General features: G+C 46.5%; 1 protein-coding gene across 1 annotated transcript; it reads left to right on the top strand.

The window, feature by feature from the left end:
- On the top strand, positions 1-26,046 carry rph3aa (rabphilin 3A homolog (mouse), a). Its single transcript, XM_076029582.1, has 17 exons — positions 1-151; positions 490-675; positions 15,774-15,904; positions 16,087-16,216; positions 16,990-17,076; positions 17,894-18,011; positions 18,727-18,921; positions 19,067-19,276; positions 20,503-20,582; positions 20,978-21,052; positions 21,595-21,704; positions 21,803-21,929; positions 22,626-22,679; positions 23,705-23,856; positions 24,609-24,690; positions 24,797-24,893; positions 25,594-26,046. The coding sequence occupies exons 3-17, from the start codon at positions 15,786-15,788 to the stop codon at positions 25,725-25,727; spliced, it is 1,770 nt and encodes a 589-aa protein (XP_075885697.1). The 5' UTR covers positions 1-151; positions 490-675; positions 15,774-15,785; the 3' UTR covers positions 25,728-26,046.

Consider the following 26,046-nt stretch of genomic DNA (forward strand, 5'->3'; position numbering starts at 1 on the left):
CCGCCGTCAAGAACTGGAGCGTTTTGGCGAAGTCATTTTGGGGAGTGCAGCAAGAGGGAGCAGATGAATGAATAAAAGATGAATGTTTTTAATTTCGAGGGGATTTCACCGAGGGGACACAGGCAGAGTTGGTGGAGAGCAACTGGCGAAAGTGAGTGTTGTGTAATATTGAACCTTGAATGATTAAAGGCCGGCAGTTCAAACGCGTCTCGCAGGCGCATCAGCATTCAGTGACACGTCTGGGGCCAAAAGGTAATATTTTGATGCGCTTAAATAAAAGATGAAGTTGGTGGTATGAAACGGCACGATATGAGAGCCTGGGCTCTCTCTGCTGACATGATGAGAGCGGACGGCTTGAGTTAAACTGAGAGGGAAAGAGAGGGAGAGAGAGAGAGAGCGAGGGAGGGAGGGAGGAGGAGGAGCGAGGTTTTCCCAGCGTGTGTGTGTGTGTGTGTGTGTGTGTGTGTGTGTGTGTGTGTGTGTGTGTAGGGGAGGCTGGCAGTGAGGAGGAGAGCGGCGAGGAGGATGCAGGGGAGCTGCTGAGGAGGAGTCGCTGCCGTGGGACTTTGTGTCACACAGTGAAGCTGCGCTTCCCGACGCCGTGAGAAGAAGAAGAAAAACAACAAGGAAGAAAAAGAAGAAGAAGAACAGCAGCAGACCGTTGGAAAGCTGCAGGTGAGAAACGTATTTGGCTTTTACCAAAGAAAAAAATGTGGTTTTACAACCAACGTTGCCCTCTACCTATTGCACTTTCTATATTTTTTTTTTCCATTTTTTCATTTTCATTTTTTCATTACTATTATGTCAAACTGACTCTTAACGTAACAACATAAGGTTAAAGTGCTATTGGGCTACAGCAAATGCAACGATAATAATCTAATTATGATCATCATGACAATAATGTGACATAGCGCACAAAATAAATCACCATTTCAAAAAAAAGAAAATGCTGACAAAATTGAAGTTATTCTGCCAGAAACTTGCGTTCCATTTAGACTTTCACACGACCATCAAAGGTGAAACTCACTTATACCTCAACAAAGGCCACCCGGTGCTTCACGCTGGCTGATACCACTTGATCTCCATTGAACTTGCCAACCGAGGCTTGTTGTTCTGGTGGAGGAGCTCCGTTTTTGCGTGTCGAGGTCGAGGGAGCTTTTGTGGAGGATCAGTCTCGATATGCAGCTGCTCCAGTGGCAGCTGATCCACAGCACTGCAGCCGAGCTCACGCCGGACTAACGGCTCTTTGCTGCCGAGCTGCGGAGGTCTGAACGAGCTAAATTGTCTCAGTGGTTTTTCCTCGGCTGCTTAAGAGCGCGTTAGAGTGCACTGTAATCCAGTCAGCTGGAAATAAAGCATGAATCATCTTTGATTGATTTTCTTCTTTCGTTTGTAAGTCGTGCTGTAGAAACATTCCATCAGGAATGAGTGTGAATAATTGAATCGGATTTCATTTGGAATTGTATTATTTCAGCTTTTTGCTCAATCAGATTCATGCATACAAACCATCTTGTGCGGAACGATTGTTTTGCCGCTGTTTCTCACTTCCCCGACACGGTAAACAAACACGCTGCCAAGTTTGTCCCTTAAGCTGGGTCAAAAAAGACGTTTTCCATTCACGCTAAGCGTCGAGCTTTTCTGCAGACTGTAAGACCCTCAACCAAAAAACTTTTTCAGCTCAGCGTTTGTATGAATTAAACATAAGCGTTTGCAAGCATAATAGATGACTTTGTGACTCCAGAGCCAGGTCTCAGTATATTTTCTATTTTAATTTAACTGCGTCCCTGCTTTTCATTTGTGACTGAAAACTACAAATCTATGCCTGCTCTCAATTTATCAGCATCTCGTCTCCTCTTGTCAGGAATATGGCAGCATGACCCCCCCCCCCCCAAAAAAAAAAGACCTCGCAGGTAAATAAATGGTACAGAAGTGCAGTTTAAGCACGATTATTGACGAGCGCGTTGACAGACATTGGCCGGTGGTCAGCGCGCGGAGGGGAGTGGGGGGGTGGAGGGGGGGTGTCCAGGAGGGAGACAGTCAGCGAAAGAGGGCGAAGGAGCAAGAAGCTGACAGGCCAGCATGTGGCGTCAGCAGTGAAGTCAGCTGAGTAGGAGGGGATTAGGATGGAAGGGTGGGGGGGGGAGGGGGGGAGGGGATGAGGTGGTGGACAGGAAGAAATATCTTTGCCCAGTGCAGTGTGTGTGTGTGTGTGTGTGTGTGATGGTGTGTTGCACCGGTTTTTATTTGGTCATCAACCTCAACTCCCTTTTGCATTCAGCAGAGCGCCCCCTTTGTTCCCATGCTCCCTGCAATCCCGGCTGAAGGCCCCTTTCGACCCCCAATCAGCTGTATTGACGGCAGCCTGTGGGAGGCGGCGGCTGCAGCTGCTGCTGCTGCTGCTGGAGGAGTTGTTCAGGCTGCTCAGGTGCTGCTGCGGGCTTGAACCAAAAATAATTCAGCTCCAACACCCAATTTTCACCTGTATTTTTAACTAAATCTGACTTGCTTGTTTTATATATTCAAAAAACAAACCAAACACGCTTCATTCTCACACTACGAAACACCGACGTTAAAATCACTGAAACTTTAATCAGTTCCTATTTCAGCTCCAAAATCGGGTAAATTTTGGAGCTGAAAGGCTGTAAAAAATTTTTTGTTTGTTTTTTTTCTTCTGAAAGCTTAACATCTATTTCCTGCGTGGCAGCACTGAAAAGGCAAGCTGGCCCATGCATGAAGGGTGGGGGCGGGACGTGGCCCTACATATTAATTTGACATTGACGGATGCGAGGGTTAATATGCGAGAACAACACTTAGCATCAGGCGGCGGCGGCGGCGGCGACAGCCACCACGTCGCCAGGCTTCTTCGGCGTTCCGCTGTGTTCCAGCCATGACCGGGGAGGGGAAAAAAAAAAACCCGACGCTGCGCCATCTGTCTAACGGCACACGGAGGCTTTAGAGGAGCAGGGCCGTAAAAAAGGACTCGGCCGGGATGAGGGAATAACGACCTGCGATAAAGGTTGAGTGAACCCACTTTACGGGAGACACAGTCCCTGTAGACGACGACTACGACAACAACAAATAATAATTGACGCAAATTCAATAAAGTTCAACTCGGCTTTAGTGCAGAAGAAAATGCACGTCATATTGAGTCCCTAGCTGCGTCACCCCTAGAATTGCGCAAAAGTAAACATTGCATTAAAAAAGTGGGAATGGAAACGCCTGAACTTGGAAAAAATTTTTTAGAAAACAAGCAGTCACGAGTGAAATCATGGCAAAACTATGGAAAAACCTTTCTTGAATTATCGGAATGGCAAGAGGCACATAATTGTGAGCTAATTAAAAAAAACAACTTTTTCACTCACATTTGAATTAAATCTTCTACAGGATGTGTTTGAATTATTCATATCTTATTTCATATGAGAATAGGATCGGATATTGAAAAGAAGAAACGCTCAATACAATTTCTCTTGCACATCTCAAATGTATACGTAATGCTGTTGACGTCGCTTCCTCTGGTTAAATATTCTTCCATCAGTTTGGCATTTTTAATGACAGCCGCTCATATTCTCAGCCCCCCCCCCCCCCCCCCCCATTCAATAGGTGCTTTTGAATTTCCTCCTCGCTCTCAGGGTTGGCGGTCGAGTCTGTAAGGCGCGGCGCGCACATGAAAATAACACAAATTGAAATTCATGAGTTCTCCGGCTCGGCTTCGCCGGCGGAGGGCAGGATTCCGGAGCTGCTCATTCATCGGAGCCGTTTCTGCAGACTGGACGGCGGGAGTGAGCAGTAATTGACTCTCCTCCTCATCCTCCTCATCCTCCTCATCCTCCTCAACCTCCTCATCCTCGCTAGCTCTGCAGCTGAGACGCTTCCATTCTCAGGCACTGCAGAGACAGCAGATTCGCTGCATTCGTGTGTTCAATTAGCTTCATGTCACCGGCCCTCCACTCGTTTGCAGTGCCGCTGCTGGATTTCTCCTGAGTGACCCACATATCACCGTGACGTGCCTCCCGGTGGGAAAATGTCCAAAACGGAGGCTGCCGGCGGCGAAACGCAGCCCCACGCAACTCTGTATTTCGGGGACAGACGTCCTCGCGCGCCCTCAGACGGGAGGCCGGCCGCTTTGAACTCAGAGCGACTGCTGCTTTGTGTAAGGCAGAAAGAATTTTATGGCACTCCGATGACATTGTGAGACGCTATCAGAGCTGATGCAGTGTGAACTGTGTGATTCTTTCCTAACAATAATTTCTCGGTCTGTCGGTGGCGTTTATCCTTTAGTTCTTTTGTTTTTTTGCACAACTTTTCATGGCGTGTGGGGCTAAAAAATAAAATAGACACACTTTTGGTGATGAGCTGCAGCTCTTCATGATGTCACAAAGGGCACCGACACTTCTCCCAGGTCACCAGCCGGGTGTCTTCCTTTGTGCTGTCTCGTCGCGAGACCTTGACTCAGTCGGTTGTGGAGGTCAGTGGGAACGATGGTCGCTCCCCCTGGTGGCCGTACTGTTGGCGCCGCAATGCGCTAGCATCTTGTTAAACTCCGGCCCGTAGCGCCTTCAGTCAGTCTTTGTATTGAGGAATCAGTCGGAGTCTTTTCACGTGAGACAAAAGCAGTAGGCAGAAATTGAGTTTTTTTTTTCTTCCACAGGCCGGCACAAAACTGGATGGTAAAACTTTTCTCAGAAAAGAAGGAGTTAAAAAAGTAAAGTAGGGTAAAGTCAAGGAGAGTCTCGGACAGTAAAGGGTCTTGGTTGTCTTCTTTAGCAACTCTCGGCCTTCTGAAACGCTGTTGTTTTAGCAGGAACAGCACGTCGAGTGGAAAGTCTTGTCAGATCTGGAACAGCCAACACACCAAGCTCTGACACACTCAGATCTATTGGACAGTGATTGTTTGGGGGCGGGGCCCAAGGAAAGGTTGTTTTTTCTTCCTTCAGACTTCCTCTCACTTGTGCAGTTCCCTTTTAATCATAAGACAAATTGAAAAACTAATTACAAGACAGCCATTAATCCATGTTATATTTGAATAATTCCCTCCAACGAAGTGAGCACACATATATGTATTCTGCTCAGACATGAATGGGCAGGACGGGCGATCAGGACTCGCACCTGCTGCAAACTGTCCTTCAGCTCATCAACAGTGTGAGCTCGTCCGTTACCTTGGGGATTCGCTGCGGCGCTTTTATCGCAACCAGAGATCAGCGAGTGAGTTCCTAGCGCTGCTGCACGCCTCCCTCGGGAGGCGTGACGCGACTTTTTACTTGACTTGCGTGGCATTTTAATGCTGGAGAAAAACAATCGCGGAACCGAGGGGCTTTTCCCTCGGCGGAAAACAAACGACTCCCCTTCACCCTCGGCTGCACCGTGACTCACAAGCGAGGATGCTCACGTCACCGCTTGCGACCAACGGGGAGCCGTCGTCTGATTGGCCGCCTTCCAACGGACGATTCATCCTGTTGCCAATCAATGGATTCCCACGCATTCTCGATGACCTCTTTCCCAGACGGACGTGTGAAATTAACGTCACGTCTGACGTTTCCCCGTCTTGTGCTGAGAGAGCTGTGACGCTGAAATCAGGGGCGGGCAAACTATTTAACTGGTGGGGCCACAGTGGGTTCTAAAATGTGACAAGAGGGCTTGGAACAGGAGCAGATGGATGGAGAGTTTTGGTGACCCAGCTCATCGGGAAAAAAATATGTGGAGATATGTGGAGAAAATGAAAAATGAAATGAACAAAACATTAGATCAAACTGTCTTTGAATCTCCACCAAAGTTTTTAATTTCCCTGAGGGAGTCATCCCAAGACGATCAATAAAGTCTGTCTATGTCTATGTCTGTGTCAGTATGTAGCTCTTTATTGAAATGACTCTTAAAACACTGAAAAATTGATAAAATACAGCTTTTTTTTTTTTTACTTGCTTACTATTAATGTAATTTCTTCAAGTTCAGCGAGTCGGATTAAAAAGCTTAACGTGCCGCATATGGCCCCCGGGCCATAGTTTGCCCATGCCTGTGCTGGGTGACCTGCTGTGAAAGCGAGAAAAATTCCACATTATCTCCACATTATCGAACGTCGAACAGCGCAACCGGTCCTCTGCCTGCCCTCTCCTGCCCACAGACAGACGAGGTGCTGCAGACGGAAGCAGAGAAAGACAGAGTCGGCCTTTCGTTTCGGTCGCTTTGTTTTTCCATCCGCCGACGTATTCACACACGAACGGTATGGCCTTTCGTTGCATCTTCTTCCGATCGTCTGCCGTTTGGAGTGGAATAAATCTACAGCAGATGATTGTTGGAATCGCAGAGGATTACGTTTCTGTTGGGGGGGGAGGGCGGGGGGGCAGAGATGCAGATTGCACAATGGCTGATGGGACAGCGGGGCCCATCAGAAAGCAAATTTCAGCAATCTAAAAGTGTGACGACTAAATATGACTGAATGTTTAATTTTATCGTTATCTATTGGGGACTATATGGATGGAATTTAGCAGCAAGCTAACTCCGGTATATTTGTACAGCATGTTCAGAGTACTCTGTATTGTGAACACGTCCATGAATGTACACTGTCCCATCGAAAGAAACAATAAACTCAAACTGAGGTCAGGAGGTCTCAGATTCTGAGACCATTGTCATCTTGAAGGTTTCTGTGCATGTTTGTGCGCGATTATGCAACTGCGGCTTGACGTATGGAAGGTCGTCACGGGGCAGGAGGGCCGTGCTTCATCTTTCTGTATTCTAAGCTGCATAAGCCGCTTCCTCCGCGGCCAGCGTCGAGCAGCCTCAGCGGTGCTTGTTGCGTGCGTGCGGATGGCGTGAACGGAGCAGCAGCAGCAGCAGCAGCAGCAGCAGCAGCTGTGGGACGGCGGATCCGATCTGCGTCGACGTCGTCTGCTCACTTTTGCTGCCGCAGTTCAGCAGTTACCGAGCGAGCGAGCGAGCGAGCGAACGAGCGTCTGGGCTCCGCGGGGACGCCGCCGATCAACACGATGTCGAGAGTGAGATTCCCCGCGGGGGAGGGGCAGGTTAGCCCAGGCATTTTTCCCCCTGGGCGGGTTTGTTACGTGGCTCTGCTGTCCGTGTGCTGCGACCCACTATCAAGTTCAGTATTGCTTTAAATGCTCAAAAAAAATTAAAATATTAATACTACGGTGGGGTTATGTAATCCATTATTACTATTTTATGGAACACAAGTACCTTTTCAGGGGCTTTGCCAGCATAGGGAAAATGTGTTTTGTTTTTGCTTTTTGTATTTTATTGCGTCACGGGTAAATGAACCAAAAGGCTTTATTGAGTGACAAACTCGCCCAGCAGGAAGTTGCTTTTTTTCATTTGTGATCCTCGTGGTGCGATGCAAAGTTGGAAAAGTTTCATTTGTTTTCTCGTCCGTCCACTGTGGTAAACTTGCACTGTGTAAAGTTCAGTTTGCGTGTGTGTGTGTGTGTGTGTGTGTGTGTGTGTGTGTGTGTGTGTGGAGTGAACCCAGGATGAATCTCTCCTGACCGAATCCAATGGAACAGCGCAGACGAGTCAAACCGCAGGAGAATAAAGGTTATTAACACCTGATACCCAAACTGCCTCGGGACTGCGCACTCATCATTTTCCACCCCCCCCAAAGCTATCCGCTTTCTCCCTTGCACGCAAAAACACAAGTTATTGCGGTTTATTTAATATAGAGCACATAAAGCGAAGCATAGCAAAGCAAAGTGCGCACTTGGCTTTCATTGGCCGCCCTGAGCGTGTGACTGAAATCAGCTGTAGAAGTAGCGGGACGATGCTGCATCACGGGGTGAGGAGTTTTCCTCCACTATCTCTCTCTCTCTCTCTCTCACACACACACACACACACACACACACACACACACACACGCAAAACGCTTGCCGTGTGTGTGCGGTTGTGGTCTATGGTCGGTGGACTGCAGCTTTTAGTCAGCCCACCCATTGTCTCAAGTCATTTTGTTTTTTAAAAGCTCTGTGTCAATTTGCGTGGCTTTTCTTCCCCTTCTCTCTTCTGGCCGGCTCTTCCCTTCCCTCTGCGCGTGTGCATGTGTCCAGCATTGAATGCCAGTTCCAGGTTGCTGGTGTGAATTAAGAAAGAGCTCATTCACAGCGTCCACTATGACCGTTTTGCAGAGCAATCTGAGAATCCCGTCCTGTATCCAAGGTATGAAATGAGACATTAGTATAAATCTCGTCGAGGCGTAGGAAAGATGTGATGGGTGAAAACGACGAATGAAAGTCTGCGAGCTCCACCAGGGTCCAGATCTCTGGGATGGAGCTCATCCGTCTGTCTAAACTCCAACAGACACCCGTTGTCATCGGTTAAAAGAATTTCACTTCACTAGATTCCCTTATGGATAAAAGGTACGCGGATGTGAAACGATTCTTAAGAAGGAAATAAATAAATAATAGTGTATTAACACTGTATATAGATGCATATAGCAGGGAGTAGAGACTGGTTTCATGGTTGTGTGGGCGGGACCGGAGGTGAGCACTGATTCGCTGACTACAGTCGGCCACTAAACTTGAGTCACGACTCAATGGCCATTTTTTTTACTCCAAAAATCGTCAAAATCAAACAACATTTTTGCAAATTGTTTTTACTCGCAATTTGGTTCAACACTTTTTTTTTTTTTTAACCAGGTTGCAAAGATATGAATTTTGGCAACTGTAGCTGCGTTACGGATTTTCACAAAATAAAAGCGATATTTCTAGAAAAAAAAATTCTACAACGTACAATTGCGATTTGCAGGCGTTTCCATTGAACGATGTGAAGCACATAGGGCCGTAATTCTTGTAAAATCTCGTCTCGCGGGACGTCATTTTTGTAACATTTCGTCGTGAGGTTTACGAGAATTACATTTGCTTCCGGTTGGTCGTCGATGTTTTTTTTTTCAAACATAACATAGATTGTTAATTCTTTTTCTCATTGATTACTTGAAACAAATATTCGGTTTCCACCTCTGTCCAAACCCAACGCGGCACTTTCATTTGACGTGAACCGGTCACGTGATCACCGACGTCGCGTCTGGAAAAACCATCTCGTGAGAGCGTAAAAACCTTTTAGCAATATTTGAGAGGTTTTCCCAAGTGTCGGTGTTTCCATTCCCAGTTTTTTTTTTTTTTTTTTTTTTGCGATATTTATGTCTTGCGCAATTCTAGGGGTAATGGAAACGCAGCTGGTGACAAAGGCAGTAAATTAGCTCCATCACCACTGAGTTTTGCCCCCTTTCCAGTCGCTTTGGTTGCTGTCAACTCTCGTATGACTCCAATTCCGTGCATTTGAACTAATTACCAATTACCCCGCTGGGCCCCGGGTGCAGTGGGGGGTGCGAGGGCTGACACTGTACGCCGCCAGTGGCGCGTTACGCGAATACGAATCCCTCTTTAACGCGCACAATTGTGTCGGGGGGGCGGCAATAAATCGGCCTGTCGCTCCTCTCATCATCTCCGAGTGGTTAACACCCAGTTCACCTCACCAGCCAGGACCTGACTGACATGGACGCACTCATGCATGCACGTGCGCGCGCGCACACACACACACACACACACACACACACACACACACACACACACACACACACACACACACACATGCGTGTGCTCGCTACCCAGAGGTCGTTCCGCTCCTCTTGTCAACCAGAGCCATAAACCAGGTGTAAATCAAGTCGGGTTTCAATGCGAACGGCACTGACGACTGCGCTCCTTGACGTGTCCTCCAGGAGCGGTGCGGGAAACCACGGCGCAGTCGCGTGCTGGCTTTTGCAGCGGCGAGAGCCGGCGTGTAATGTAAACCGATACAGGATGGAGGATATTCAGTGTACAGTGAATTATAGTAACTGACAACAGGCCCAGGAAGTGATGCTGCGAACTGTCTTTCAGGCTAACAGCACAGTGTTCACCCACCATGGTGACACCTGGTAGGCCTCTTGATAGCACCCGGAATGCGCTGCCAATTTCACTTATGTATTGCAGATAAGGCAGTATTGTCCCACCAGTGATTTCACGTATGTTTTGCAGACTGTGGCAAAGGCGAAAGGTCTCCTGGTTTCTAAAATTGGCCTTTGTAGTTCTTCCAAACAGTAATGTGTGGCTCCTGCTTGTCAGTGATCTCGCTCGAAAATAGAAACGTGCATCGCTTAATTTTATTGGTTGCTCTGATGATTTTTTTTCAAATTTTAAATCAGTAAATTACTGCAAAAAAAAAAACAAAACTGGAAGTGATGCCACAAACGGCACTTATAGCTCACCGGGACCCCGTGACAACACCGCCAGCCAGGTCTCAGCTGCCTTGTTGCTCACGTCCACACATGTGGAAGGTCATCAGCATTAACATGGGGCTGAAACTCAACTGAATCTTTGAGTTATTTCTATTTCTTTTTTTTTTTTTTTAAATAGAGGGTTAAATACTAAATGCTGCTTCTTGGAGATCGCTGTTATTTGTGTGTAATGGTGGCTGCGCTGCTGGGATGGATAAATGAATTGATAAAGATGTAAAGAGGGTGCTTGTCGAGCCACCACTACTGCGCCGCACACTGTTTTCTGTTTTGTGAATGCAATGGAGCGTGAGAGCGGCGTGAAATTTCAATGTCACTCTGTCAGACACGAGTCCCTGCGCTTTGTTTCTGTTGCCTGCGTTTCCGCCCTCTGGATCTGTCCGTCTGTCCGTCTGTCTGCCTGTCCGTCCGTCCGTCTGTCTGTCTGCCTCTTTGTCACATCTCAACTTGTCAGCCCGCTCCCAGGGTCTCCTGTTTTTTGCCAGTTTGAAACCCTTTTTCGGTCAGATCGCTGTTCAAGATCACGTGGCTCTGTCACTATGTGACTACATTGTCAATGATTTATAATTAATCTTGCAAACTCCTGATCTTTCAGTCTCTTTGTTAAGACGAAGCTCTTCATTTTCTGTCTCCGTGTGCTAAAAGTGGTGCTCTGTCGTCCCTTCCACATGTTTTGGAAGAAGACAACAAACACGAGGTGTCTTCAGAAGGCGGAGTGAATGGATGTCGGTGCCCTCTGTGATGAAAGAAAGAAAAGAAGTGCAGGAAAAAAAAAAAGACATTGAAATAAATCCTATTGCAGCGGGAATTGATTCAGCGCAAGTTATCATTAACAAACTATCGGTAAATTTTGCACAATTTTAAATTGCCAAGTTGCTGAAGTGCTCCCGCCTGCCCCGTCATGGTGCGTTCGGGGGCTGACACCGCAGTCACCGCGGTCCAGCTTTTCACCAGCGAAATGCAAACTTCATAGTACTCCCGACGCCCACGTGCGGCGACACGGCGACGTAACCGCGGGGGTCACGCGGAGGTAAAGGAGCCGTGAAATCGACGTGCTGTCACGCGCGAGCACTTTGTGGCCCACTTGTGCAGATGACTTTGAGAATCAGATAGTCGCAGTCAGTGTCATGTCCCGCTGCGGAGCTCCGCCGCTCATTGATCTACCGCCAGCCAGAGGCTGCTCTGTTCAATAGCCCTTCATGCCACGTGCGTGCGTGCGTGCGTGCGTGTGTGTGTGTGTGTGTGTGTGTGTGTGTGCGGCGACATGAGAGCTACTCGCGCGACTAATTTAGACTGATACTCTCTCACATGACAACGCTTCAGTGTTCTGTTTGTGTGATTTTTTTCTTTTTTTCTTTTTAACTAAACATCATCACATTTCACGTATTCATAGTTCACTGTTTTTAACTGTTACTGTTAACTATATTTTTGCTCCGGGCTCGATTTGCGCAGCAGCTGGACGGAACTTTTCGGAAATTTTGCCAAATTGTGGTGCAGCAACCTGTCGGTTATTTTGGTCCAAGAAACAATCGCTCTTCCGCTTCCTCCACCACCTCCCTGTAGACTTTCTGTGAACCGGCTGTCAGACCCAGTGTACAATATATTGGCTTCGGCCCAATGCTTGGCAGGTATTATTGGACCAGTGGGGGTTGCTGTAGAGAGGGACTTTATAGGGAAAGGTCATCTGGATGTCTTTTTTTCACTTAAAAAAAAAAAAAAAAAAAAGAAGAACAGCTCCGAAGCCTTTTTCTCAGTGACGAAGATGTTGCCTCTCGTCTCTCTTGTGAGAATTCTCTGGGAAAACACTGCGGCATCTTTGAAGCTAATGTCGCCCTCGAGCTGACGGTGGAAACCGTCGGGTTCCCACTAAACATGTGGCCAACTGGTGAACGGGACAGTATGAAGATTCCGTCCAGTCACCTTGCACGTCTGACCGCGACGCGACGCTCTGCAGGCGGCCGAACGATGAAGGGGGAAGCCGCCGTTAACATTTTCATTTGGAATTTAGGCCATGGCTTCGCATTAGCAGCGGATGTAGCGGCGTGTGTATGTGCGTGCGTGTGTGTGTGTGCGTGTGTGTGTGTGCGTGTGTGTGTGTGTGTGTGTGTGCTCACACTGAGTCACATGCCCAGAGTGTTTGTCATTCCTGTTTCCTTTCTTACCGACCTCAAAATGCTGCGTCCGCGTGCGTCTCTCACTCTGAAGCCTTGAAGGCGCACGCACGCACGCACGCACGCACACACGCACACTGACACACATCAATCTGTCAGACCGTCACGCTGTTCCACAGCGATCACCCCTGACATTTACACGCATCGGGGAGCGGGGACATTTCGCAGGAAAAGGGGGATCACGACGGTACGAGACGAAGGGCGCCGAGCCGTTCAGCGAGCGAGGCTTTGAAATATTGTTACTCAGCAGCCATCGGCTCGTCGCCGGCGATGTTCGAGGCTGAAGCGATGACATTGCAGATCCCATTAGGACTTTTCCCACGGAGCATTCCGAGGTGAGCCTCCAAAACTCCCCCGAAAAAATTGATTATCCGAGGTCGTCTCCTCGCAAGGAGAATGAAATACGCTTACAAAGGACGAAAGGAAAAGTATGGATTATATAATATTGCGCAGTGTTTCCTTTCATTGTCAGCCAGCGGCGCGGCACATCAGTCAGTCAGTCAGTCAGCGACGTGCCTGCTGGAAGCAAAGGTGGGGAAGTTTGTGATGGGGGAGGGGGGGGGGGGGCACTCTTCTTCTTTTAACAGGCGCTGCTGGTGGTGGAAGGAAGATAATGAGTGCACTCCTATAAAGTAAGAAAGAAAGGGGTGGGGGGGGTCGGGGGGGAGTCCTCGGGCAAGCACAATGCAGACCAGAGACAGTAAGACAGTAAGTATAGTCAGCAGTTGCCCCCGCCTCCCATTAACGCCTTCCAACGCCTCGCAAGCAGCTGCGCAATTACACGCTGTCTGTGCACTCGCTCGCCACCGGATCGCGTTCCGGGCAGTTTAACGGGCCGGAAGCTGAAGTGAGTCGCGGCTAAACTGATTTGCTCCCCTCGCACCTGTCCAAGTGGACGGCTATACAGCTGTGCACGTGCGCACCTTTGCGTGCGCAACCCGTTTATTCCGCATAAATAAGTCTGCGAAACAGAGAGAGTCTCCTGCTCTCTGCTTTCAATCCTCCATCTGGGAAAAAACCCACTTCGGAACTGGAACAATTTTTTTTTTTTTCTGTCTCGTGGCCGCGTGAGTCTTGTTAGCGTGCTCGCGATATTGCTAACTAGCACCGTGTGCGGGCAATAAATCGGAACATAATCCGGAGAACGACGTGTGAATACGTGAATCAAATTTAAAAACGATGCTGCCGCGGTTCGGGCTCGTGTCGCTCAATCAATCAATCAATCAATCAATCAATCAATAATAATAATCTGGCAAAGGAATGGAAGTGGTCAGGATCAAGCGTTTCCTAACTTGTATTGAAAAACAGGACTTGTTTCGAAAGAAAACCCCCAATTTCATTTTAAGTTTTAGACACAAGTTTTCCTATGTGTGATTTAAAAGACAAGTTCTCATCAGTAACAAACCCCAAGTACTTGTATGTCGCAACCATTTCAAGCTCAACCCCATGAGCAGTAGATATTTTTGGAATGCTCAATGGCAGGCGTTTGGGAAGAACATCAGCTTAGATTTATTTGCATTTAGCGCTAGCCTAAGCTGAGTCTCGAATCTCAGCCACATGAGCATCGCCCCTCGTACACAGCAACCCCCCACTCCCACCACCACGGAGGGCTCCAGGGCTCATAATTATACAGTACATGAAACAAACAGCCACCTTGATCAAATCTCGCACAGCCTAGTTTCCCTAATGAGCCCGAGCTTCTCCGCAGTGCGAGAAGAAACGGTTATAAATACTCGCGGTATGGAAATGACGGCGCGGCGCCGAACGCTCGCAGAATTGTTTGAGCTTTTTCAAAGCTCCCGACTTCGCCTCCCCGCTGGGAGAAGCACCTCGGGGAACCCTGGAGACGCCGCGTCCTTCCTTGCTCCCGAAGACTGTATGGATGGGCGAGGGCGGCCAAGTTCGGCCAAGGTCGGCCAAGGTCGGGGCCTCGCTCAGGAACCCTGGCATGATACAAAGAAACTGTCGGGGCGAAGGCACTTTATGGGCGGGTTGGCAGGACGTCCAACCCCCACAGCCAATCAGAGGTGGGAAGTAACAGAGTACAAGTACTAGATTAGAGTAGATTTTTCAGGTATCTGGACTTCACTTGAGAATTTTTTTCTTCTTCTGGTGACTTTTTAGTTTTACTCCCTACATTCGTACACAAACGTCTGTCCTTTCTACTTCTTACATAGGAGAAACATGCTTGTTACTGTTGTGATACAAATTCTGTTCAAAGTAATTCCCTTGTTATTCTAGTTATTGTCGCTTGAAGTGGAGCTACTTGAACGTTGTGGTGCCGTTGTAGTTAGACATAAAAGTGGATCAATATTTTAAGGGGAGATTATTTTCGAGTACCCCGGTTTTGTGGTCACTGTTCAGTGCCCTTTTTTTTTATTTGTTTAAGTTTTGAATAAGGGGGCAGGTAAAATACGTTTTTGTTCTTCATGCTCCCTTCCAACCATGGACATGAAACTTGTGAATTGTAATGTTAACGGTGTTATGATACATTGCGATCGTAACCAATGAATGAATGAAGCGGTTTCGCCGGAGCCGGCTGGTTTGATTTGAGACGCGTGAAAGCAAGGTATCCCCCATGACACCCACGCTGTTGGTCGGGAGAGCAAAAGTCGGCGTGCCAAGAAAACATCTCTTTTTTTCTGCGGTCGCTCCGCGTCCCCGCGAGCGCCAAACATTTCCAGGGGTGCTCCTGTCGGCGCAGTTTAGCGTCTTCATCTCCTCGGCCGTGCACTTTCTGGAGCTGCATCCTTCCTCTTCTTCGTCGTCTTCTTCAGATGCAACGATGGTGTGGCGCCGCAACCTTCGTTGCAGAATCCGCCTGGAATTTTCTTTCTTTTTTAAACGATGAACGACCTCGAGAGTCTTCTCAGCAATGTGGCGCCTTAAAAATAATTTGTGTGCTATCTGAAATTATGAATTAAATATAGTTTTTTTTTTGTTTTCTTTTTTGACTTTTTGGCTTGTGTTTGATTTTTTTATGTTTGTTGTTCATTTACTTATTTATTTGTTTTTTGTCAGTAAAGTTTGGTTGTAAAAATAAAAAAAATCTTATTATTATTATTATTATTTATTTTATTATCTATTCATTTATTTTTCCATAAATATATGTACGTGAAAAATGTGCATAACTTCCAGTTTGGGTTTTTTTGTAAATAAAATGCTGTAAAAATCAAAATCAATTCGATTTTATTCGTTTTTCAGAAGAAAAACGAATAAAATCGTGGTGGCGTTCTTCTCGTTCTTTGTCTTCTTTCTCTTCTTCTTCTTTCTGGTCTGAGCTGTCTTTTGCGTCCTTTGCATGCCACTTATAATCTCTGTGTGTCTGGCTTTTGCAGAGTAGGTGGAGGATGAACAGCGTGTCTTACGGCCCTCCGGGGGCGGAGCTCACGGATGAGGAGAAGGAGATCATCAACGGCGTGCTGGCTCGCGCCGCCATGATGGAGAGCACGGAGCAGGAGCGCATTGGGTGAGGCGGAAAAACTCGTCGTCTCCGTTGCCGCCGAGGCAACGGAGACCACCAAGTCAAGTCAAGTTTTTTTTTTCCAGGGAGGAGGGGGCGTTGTTGTTGGGGGAAGGTGGCGGGGAGGGGTCTGCCGGCGTTAAACTTGTGCCAACTTTGTGTCCGTCCGTCTGTCCGTCCGCCCTCAGGCGCCTCTCCGTCCGCCTGGATAACATCAAGAAGACGGCGTGCGGGGACGGACGCTCCCTCTGCCTCCTGTGCGGGGCCTCCTTCGGACCGCAGGGGGTCACGGCCCTCCTCTGCGTCCAGTGCAATAAAGTAGGTGGAAGTGAAATCAGACGGCGGCCCAGTGGCGGCGAGCGGCCGGTGGGCCGTGCGCTAACGCGCCCTGACACACACAGAGCATCTCCCGCTTCTTCCCCACGTTGCCATTTAGCTCTCGTTGCTCTCTGTAACCAAGTGTCGAGGTCAATGCTTTGTGACCTGTGAAATAAATAAATAAATAAATAAATAAATACTTGTCCATAAATGGCCACTTGTCCAGGGTGTCACCCTGCCTTCACCCTATGACAGCTGGGATAGGCTCCAGCAGACCCCCGCAAAGGGATGCGTGGAATAACTGTATTGAATTGAATTGAATTGAATTGAATTGAATTGAATTCAACTGAATTCAAAAAACTTTATTTGTCCCTAGGGGGCAGTTAAAAGGCACATAGAGCAGCAGTGTCACACAGGGCAGGATTAGTGCAAAAATGGAAATAAATACACAGTAGTAACACAGGTATATACAGTGTGAGACTAATATATATGTATCTTAGTCTCATACATATATATGTGTATATATATGACTATATATACACATATATATGTGTATATATATATATATATATATGTGTGTATATGTATGTGTGTGTGTGTATATATACAGTATATATGTGTGTGTGTGTATATGTGCGTATGTATGTGTATATATATATACACATTAAAAAACACAAACAAAAATACACAAAAATGCACCATAACACATTTTGTGTAATTTTTTTTATTTCATTTTATTTATTTATTTATTTTTTCTCCTTCCTGCTTCACAGCACATTTGTAGCAAATGCGGGATCCGGAGCGACGGCAGGACGTGCCCCTCCACGTGGCTGTGCAGGATCTGCAATGAAAAGCAAGAGGTGAGGATGAGGATGAGGAGGAGAAGAGCGGGAGAGTTAACTCACCAACCGCGGGCCACTGTACGGCGCCTACGTCACGCCTACGTCGCGCAGAGTTGCATTTCACCGTCCACTGAAGGGGAAAATTACATTCCATTGATACTGACCCGCTGTGTATAAGATATGGCCAACAGGTAATGATTTATTCCACTTTTTTTTTTTTCTCTCTCTCTCTGTCTCGATTTTTAAACATTGTTTTGGTTTGATCCAGCGGGATGAATTATGCAGGAACACAATTCTGTTTTGATGTGGCCGTGTGTTTGCCGGGATGTGCGCCTCCAGGATTCCAGGCTCTTTAAATAAATTCCCCATCCTGTCAGTCACGCACGGAAAGGCTACCCTACGACGCTGCAACTGTGTCTCGTTTAAAATAAAAAGGAGAGGCGGGACGTACAGACCAAAAAAAAAAAAAAAAAAAAAATCAATGCGCAGTCCCAGGATTGTCCTCAAGGGGCTCGCAACTACGAAAATCAACCTTTAAGAGATGCTCAAACTGTCCATCAGTGTACTAATACCTTTTCTGAATCAGCTCTTATTTGTGAGTCAGTAATAACTTTAGCCGCATAAATTTTGCCCCAAAAAATTTAAAACTAATCTTAAATACAGTAAAAAAAAAAAAAAAAAAAAAAAAAATTCTAATTCATGCTGTTGCTGCTCCATATTTAAAAGTTAATTTAAATTCGTCATAACAACGTTCACTTTCTGTATTGCTTGCTTATATGCAACAGCTCTCACTCTGCTTATAAACTGTTACTAATAATGTTTGATTTGCTTGCAGATACAAAAGCGATCCGGCGCCTGGTTCTTCAAGGGGAGAGAGCAGCAGACTCTGCCGTCCCCGTTGCCCTTGTCTGCATCGCGACAGTCCAGCGTGGAGGACAGGTCAGCTCTGGGAGGCCACGAGAGAACACAGGCGACTCCAACTCACCATCAGCAACAAGGTACTTCGCTCCGATGCCGACGAGTTTGCTTATGTACAACACTCCAATTCAAAACGGGTGAGTGCTGACAGACATGCTGGGTAAAATGTCGGCAGAATTGTGTCGCTTGCATCAGATGATGAGGGTCAGGCCTTCCATCGTCACGTCAATCCATTTGCTGATACAAAAAAATGAGGCTTTATAAAAAATTCTTCTATTTAGCTCTTGAAACAAATCGTGAGAGAGTGGCAGTCATGGTTTTTCTTTCATTGTGAAAAAAGGTCATCCTTGCCAAAACACCTTCATTTTGCACCTTAATTAGGCTCTTTGCAGGATTTTAAGGGAAGCTATCAGTTGCTGCTTACCAGTTTTGTCACTAAAAAAAAAAGGGGAACTGAGTGGCAAATTCAATGCGAGGAATAATTCAAAACTGTTTTTTAGTGGAGCTTGACTGAAATCATAAAAAAAAAATAAAAATCGTGTGGGGAAAACAAGAACTTTCATAAATTATTAATAGAAACGCGCAAGCGGGACGAATCTATTTATAAGTTCCCTGTTCGGAGTGACTCACGCAAATGTTAAACGACATCAATGTGCATTGCGGGCTATTAAAATCAAGCCAGCGGCCGCACCGACAGCAGCTGCTACGGTGTCGCTGATGTTTCCTTCTTTTTCTGCCTTGTGTCGTCAGAGGCCAGCGCGGAGCAGCAGCAGCAGCAGCAGCAGCAGTCCAGCGCGTCAGCCCAACGCGAACCGACAGCGAGAACAACAACTGACAGCCACAATGAGAGTCAGTCCTCGCCAGCAGCTGTAACGAGGGCCGAGAGACAAGTGTTGGCCTCCAAACCGCTGCGGGCAAATGCGCAGCAGGCCGCCCCGACCCCAGGTGACGCACAAGCGGCTCTTTCTAAGAATAAAACACGGCCGACAACCAAAGGGCGGCTTCCCAACGACTTAGACAAGCGGACGCGTTAGCGAGGCGCCTTCCTCACTTTTCATTTTAACAGATTTTTCTGCCATCCTCTTGCTAGCTCCCGCCAGGGACTCGGAAAGCAAAGTCGCCGAGCGGGAACAGACGACGGCGCCCCCTGCACCTGTGGAGGAGAAAAGACCACCTGTCGTCTCCGCCCCACACGTTCCTGCGGGCGGCGGCATCTCCTCCGCCTCTCGGCCCGCTTCTGTGAGGCCTCCACCGGAGCGGACGGAGCCGGAGGACATCGACTACGACTCTGATGACGCCAGTAGGGAGTTTCTCTTCTTGTCTTTGAGAGGCAGATCTGAGCGACTTAAAGTCCCTCCTGAGCTCAACGTCCTCGAAGGGACGTAAGAACATCAACGTAGACCTGCATTAGAAAAAAACTGGAGAGTGGGAAGTAACAAAGTACAGATACTTTCTTACGGTACTTCAGAAGATTTTTCAGCTATTTGTAATTTACTTGGGTATTTGTTATTCTGACAGCTTTACTCCCCACCTTTGTACAGAAATATCTGGACTTTCTGTTTCTTTACATTGGATAAACACACTGGTTACTTTTGTGCTAAGAAATGTTAAAAAAAAAAATAGGGCTGTCAAATGTAACGCTTTAAATAACACGTTAAGTCAAACTCCTTTTAATAATTTTTTTACGTGCGATTAACACCTGGTTCACAGTGGAGTGAACCAGGAGGAATGGCTCCCTCACCATTTCCAACTGCACGGGCCTGTCAGCAAGTGCCTTCAACATCCTCTGGCTGCACAGTCGGTCTTTGCAAAGCATCAATCTGCAATATTCAGAGTGTATACGGAGAAAAACACGCGCGAGCCGCAGCCCTCCCGTTCAGACCAGACGTGCATCTCTCCAAGCATCTGCAAGTGCTTCTGCTCAGCTGTTGTTCACACCGGCTGCGGAAGCACCGCGGAACGGAGCCCCCTTTCCTTTCGGCACCCTTGTTACGACGATTAATCAATTGCGAGTTAACTCCGGACACTAACGCGATTAATCGCGATTAAAAAAATTTTATCGACTGACAGCCCTAAAAAATACATTCTATGTTCAAAAAAGTTACAATAATATGAAATATAAAATCAATATAAAAGTGGATCACATTTTAGAGGGAGATTATTTTAGAGTACCTCGACTTTGGCTTTACTGTCCAGTATGTTTTCAGTACAGAGAAAAATAAAAATGTAGGAAACAACATTGGTTACTATTTTTTAAAGTGTAAACATGTATTTTACAACAAATGCATTGTTTTATTAATTGCAGAAAAAAAAATAATTTTCATTTTTTATTCAAGTAGATTTCAGAACTTGTGATTTCATACTTTTACTTGGGCTGAATCAGTCCTTCTACGTTTACCAGAGTGCCTTTTACACAAGTATCCAAACCTTTAGTTATGTACAGAAGGTGAATACTTTTGCCACCTGTGGAAAACCGTTGAATCCAGTGAGGTTCAAGTCAATGCAGCTCTGTTTTCCTTCGTGCAGCCACCCTGGGATGCCTGGAGTTCAGCCTCCTGTACGAGCAGGAGACCCACGCCCTGAACTGCTGCATCGTCAAAGCAAAGGTACGCATACGCACCGTGTGACGAGTCTCGGGGATGACAAGGCGTAGCGACTGTCACACCAAAGGGAACAGATGGCGCATAATCAGACGGGAGAGGAGCACAGTCGGCGTGAGATGAGACGGCACACTGGAAAAGGTGACGCAGGTTGATTAAAAACAGAAAAAGTGGGACAGACAAAGAAAAGGGCGAGACGAGACGAGACGAGACGAGACGAAACAGGCCTTGAGAGGAGACGTCTGGGCAGATAAAGGAGGACAGGACGACAGCGGGGACGTGGGGATGCGGCAAACTCAATCACCAAGTGCAAAATTAGATTGGCGGCGAAACCAAAACTTTGGGGGGGGGAACCGCAAATCGCTAGCGGCGCTAATCCTGACCTCTGTCTGCGCCGCCAGGGCCTGAAGCCAATGGACTCCAACGGACTGGCGGACCCCTACGTCAAGCTGCACCTGTTGCCCGGAGCCAGTAAGGTACAACCACACAACGCCACATGATGGTTATTGGCACAGCGCCACCGCCAACTCATTCCACTCCGGCCTCATTGGCGAGGAAAGACGAGAGAATTCAATTTGCCCCCCCCGCCCCCATTCGTACGAATGGCTCCACTAAAAGGGCAGGACTGATGTTTCGTTTCTGTCTGGATGTCAACAAAATATGTCTGTTTTCCTCGACGAAGGCATTTCAACCTTTTGTCTGAAAGGTTTCTTCAGTTCTGTTTAGTTCTTCAGGAGCCTTTTAGGCTGAGAGGTTGAAATGTCTTCAGGTAACCGAGACAGAAGTCAGAACTCTGAGAGAAACTGAGAAACTGAGGCCCATGTTCTTTGTTCCGCGATGCTGTTCTGCACACCTTGGTTGTAACCGGTGTTGCTTCTCCAACTTTTCCACCAACCGGTCTGACCCATCCTGACCTTTGACCCCCCCCGACATCAACGAGGCATTTTCGACCAGTAGAACTGCAACAACGCCGCTTTCCTCGTCATTTGTTTGAAAACCTTTTCCGTTTCCCCTCCAGTCCAACAAGCTCCGCACCAAGACCCTGAAGAACACTCTGAACCCCGTGTGGAACGAGACGCTGGTCTACCACGGCATCAGCGACGAGGAGATGTCGCGCAAAACCCTGCGGTGAGAACCTGCGCCCGTCACTCCCCCTGGGTGTGCGTGTACGTGCACGCGCGTGTGTCGACGGAAGTGAATCGAGCCACGCCGCTGTCTGTCCCCAGGCTCTCCGTGAGTGACGAGGACAAGTTTGGACACAACGAATTCATCGGAGAGACTCGGGTGGCCCTGAAGAAGCTCAAGTTTGACCAGAAAAAGGACTTCAGTGTTTGCTTGGAGCGAGTGATCCCGGTGAGACCAGCCGTCTTTCGCGGCTACTTCCTGGTTATTTGCTCCACCGACCTCAAGATATTGCAAAATATGTTGTGTTTTCACCGCATTGCTCCATTGTGCTAATCTGTTTCAATTAGTGATGTCCGATATTGACTTTTTTTACCGATATCCCGATATTGCCAAATTCCTAATTTCCGATACGAATATCAACCAATATCAACCGATACCAAATTAACACATTATGGCCAATTTGTATTGTGATGTCCCGCTGCAGATATAATAATAAATGTAACAACTTCAAGGTTTTCCAAATAAAAATAAACATTCTGGTCAGAATAACAATTGTCAGTTACGGTCAAACTATTTTGTTAGCAGCCAGCCACCACTGAAACCACTCGGCTGCAACACGCGCGTCGCTTGCTGTTATGCTTCAATGCGGTTTGATGACATCATCAAGCGTAGCAGAGACCAGTAAAGTAAAGTATTGTTGTTTACTACTCAGTAATACCAGGAAATTTGAGGAATTCATTCTTTGTCATGGTAAATTTGGGAGAAATTTCTAAATACCTAAACCGATATATTTTCCGATATTAATTTTTAATGCCTTTATAGGCCGATAATATCGGACTTCCCTAGTTTCAGTTAAATTAGTTAGAGATAACTAACAAGTGGTAAAAACATTCAGAGTCACTTCCTCCTTTCTTCTCCTCACAGGTAAAGAAAGCTGTTGGAGGTCAGTCCCGCGGCATGGCGCTCTATGAGGACGACGTAAGGACTGCCCCCCCCCCTTTTTTTTTTTAAATTACCTTTTTTCCCCCCCATCATCGTTGTCAGTGACCTTTCGACTAGATATTAAATGGTTCGGGCCCAAAATAGCCACGCTGGTTCGAGTTAAGAAAAGAAAAAGGCTGAATCAGCTGGGTGTCAGCCGGAAACGATTGATCTGCATCATGTTTCCTCATTAATACTGTTGATATGCAGTTTATGCTCCTCACATTTATTGATCTCGCCAGGGGCAGGAGCTGCCGCGTTACGGCCGTCCTTCGTCTCGCGTTTCCAACTCCGGAGATCATTGATTTCCAGGCAACCCGTGTTTTCGTTCAAGTATGAGGAGAGGAAGACAAAAGTAGGGCTCCAAATCTAGCGTATAATGCCGCATCTATAATCCTGCCATCTGGTGCCGCTGATGCCACAGGGAGTCAGTTTCCTTTGCATCCAACAACCTGAGCCAGCGCTGTTGTGACAGAGAGAAAAAAAAGAATGCAAACCAATTTCAGCAGCTTTTTGAGTGTGTTAGTTTTGTTCAGAGCCCCCGAAATCCTGTTGAGCACAGTCTAATTTTCCAGTGGGTAAGATTTACATGGTGAGCAGTTAGTTTGCGGTCATATTTAAACAAGCATGTCAACAAATGTATTTTTAGTAAAAGACGGGGATTAATATTATACTTTAATGCCCAAGTCTTAGTAAATACAATTTTATAAACAGTACAGTCGACTAACTGCATCTACCAAGAAGACATTACACAGGATTGTGTAATTTACCACATATTACATCACTCTGATTATTTGCCCCATATCTGAGTGAACCTGAGGTGTTGGTTTAACATAACTGGACATAACCCTGTTGCGTAATGACAGACAGGAAGATGTTTTACTTTAGTACATACATTATCCTTCATTAGATGATATTAAGATAATCACTCTATAATCTCTGCAGTTCTGCGAGTGGCGGAAGCCGTCATAAGATAAAGATGAGTGAAGTGCCCCCGTGTGTGCGTGTGTGTGTATGTGCAGCTCAACGAGGGGGATGACTCGGAGGACCGGGGTCGTATCCTGGTGTCGCTGACGTACAACAGCCAGCAGAGCCGGCTGATAGTGGGCGTGGTCCGCTGTGCTCACCTGGCCGCCATGGACTCCAACGGCTACTCGGACCCGTTTGTCAAAGTGTACGTGCTCTGCTCAGCCGCTTCATGCTGAGTCCCAGTTGCCAAAGTGTTGGCATCTGGGCAAGTGATGCTAACTTTCATTCAGAAAAATAAAGAAATTTGCATGACCACCATAGACCAGTGGTTCGCCAGTAGTGGTAAATAACTTAAAATAGGGTTTCAAAAAAGTCTATGGTTCACATAGTTAAATGCAAATTTCTCTTGGAGATTAATAAAGTATTCATCTATCTATCTATCTATCTATCTATCTATCTATCTATCTATCTATCATCTAGTTGAACTTCTTTGTTACCAATAGACATTAGAAATAAGCTGAATGTTTAAATGGGATTGAAATCTTTCTACTGAACATATTTTACACAACAATATAATGGATGGCTTTTACAAGGGAATTAAATAAAGAAAGCTAAAAAGAACAAGCGATCCTGATTCATAGCCTACTCTAAGCAAGCTAGCAGCCCGCACGCAGTTACTCTGAAGGGGTTGCGCAGTGGTGTTGCCTGCAGCTACGTAGATGACGGTTTTGAACGCAAACTCTTTGGAAGTGAAATTTGACATTTCATTGTCAAATACGGGACAATGCCGCATTTTAAGGGACGGTTGGCCATGCTAACTATGCTAACTCTATGCCAACAACACCCTGACGTTGACTTCATGCTTAAAGATTGAAGTAGCGACAAAGTCTCCGAGAGCAGCGTCACCTTCTTTCTGTTATTCAGACTAACAGAGACAAATTCTCTTTTGTGCTGCAGATACCTGAAGCCCGACATGGGGAAAAAAGCTAAAAACAAAACACAGATCAAGAAGAAGACCCTGAACCCAGAGTATAATGAGGTTGGCTTGTTGAAAACAATCTTTTTTTTTCATTATTTGAAAGTCCTGAGCTGTTTCACATTATGATATTATGTTGTGCGACAATAAACTTTTACCTGTCTTTCAGGAATTCAGTTATGAAATAAAGTACGGCGAGCTTGCCAAGAAATCACTCGAAATCTCAGTCTGGGACTATGACATGGGAAAATCCAACGATTTCATTGGTAGGTGTGAATATTCTGTGCTCTTTATTATTAGTCTTGGGATTTGGAGAGGTGTTTCGTGCACATTTGCACAAAGTAGAAATGATCCCCTTCTGCCCCTGTTTGCCCACTGGAGGTTAAGTATTAGCTCTACAGGAAGCAGAGGAGGGGAGAGGACTGTTGCCGACATACGGAGCACAACTACGACATCTAGTGGCGAAATGGCTTCAAACATGGACCCTTTAACACAGTGGTGGAGTCTCAGGACCCCCATTTTTTTTTTTACGTTACTTTAAATTGTGATCAAAATGTATTCCACAGCGCTCAACTTTATTCTACAAAAAATAAAAACACTAGCCCACTTCCTATCATGTCTAGCAAATAAATTATTGAAATTATTGAATTGAATTGCGTGTCCTGCAAACATTTTTTCTGTAAATATACATATATTAAAATTAACTGCCCACAAAGCCACCACCCAATCAAAACAGCTCTGGGACCCACTTTTGGGTCGCGACCCACCAGTTGAGAAATGCTGCTTTAAAGGGAACTTTAGCAGCAGCTACCTGCTTTGGTGGCATTAATAAATGAATAAATACGTAAAGAAATATAAAGCTAGCAGATTGGTTTTCAGACTTTATATGGCTGAAACGTTTCCAATTAGGAGGTAACAACTACATTGAATTGACGTATGTGTTTTCACATCTCTCGTTGCCTTCAGGAGGATGTCAGCTGGGGATCCAGGCCAAAGGAGAGTGTCTGAAGCACTGGTACGATTGCCTCAAGAACAAAGACAAGAAGATAGAGCGCTGGCATGTTCTGCTCAACGACAGCACGGTCCAGTTTGAGGAGTAGCTAGCGTACCTGCACCTCCAACCCCTTACCCCCCGCACCCTTTCCTCTGTATTGTTCTTCCCGTGGAATATTGTCTTCCAGTGAGGCAGCGCCCTCTTGGTTTCATGTACTCTGATTGTCCAAAAAGTGCAAAAGTGCACGTTACTACTCCTACTCATCCAAAAAAAAAAAAAAAAAAACAACCCAACAACGTTTCTTCAGGTGACCAAGTGGGATGTTGATGACATGACCTTGTGGCTTTAAGTCCTCACAGCAACAACTCTGTGATGCTCTCATGTGGTGATGCCAGTAGCAAACCTTATCTTCGACAGCCTCTGAT

Source organism: Nelusetta ayraudi, unplaced genomic scaffold (genome assembly GCF_046127955.1).
Source record: "Nelusetta ayraudi isolate G7.1 ecotype Tasmania unplaced genomic scaffold, CSIRO-AGI_Nayr_v1 ptg000026l, whole genome shotgun sequence".
Lineage (NCBI taxonomy): Eukaryota > Metazoa > Chordata > Actinopteri > Tetraodontiformes > Monacanthidae > Nelusetta > Nelusetta ayraudi.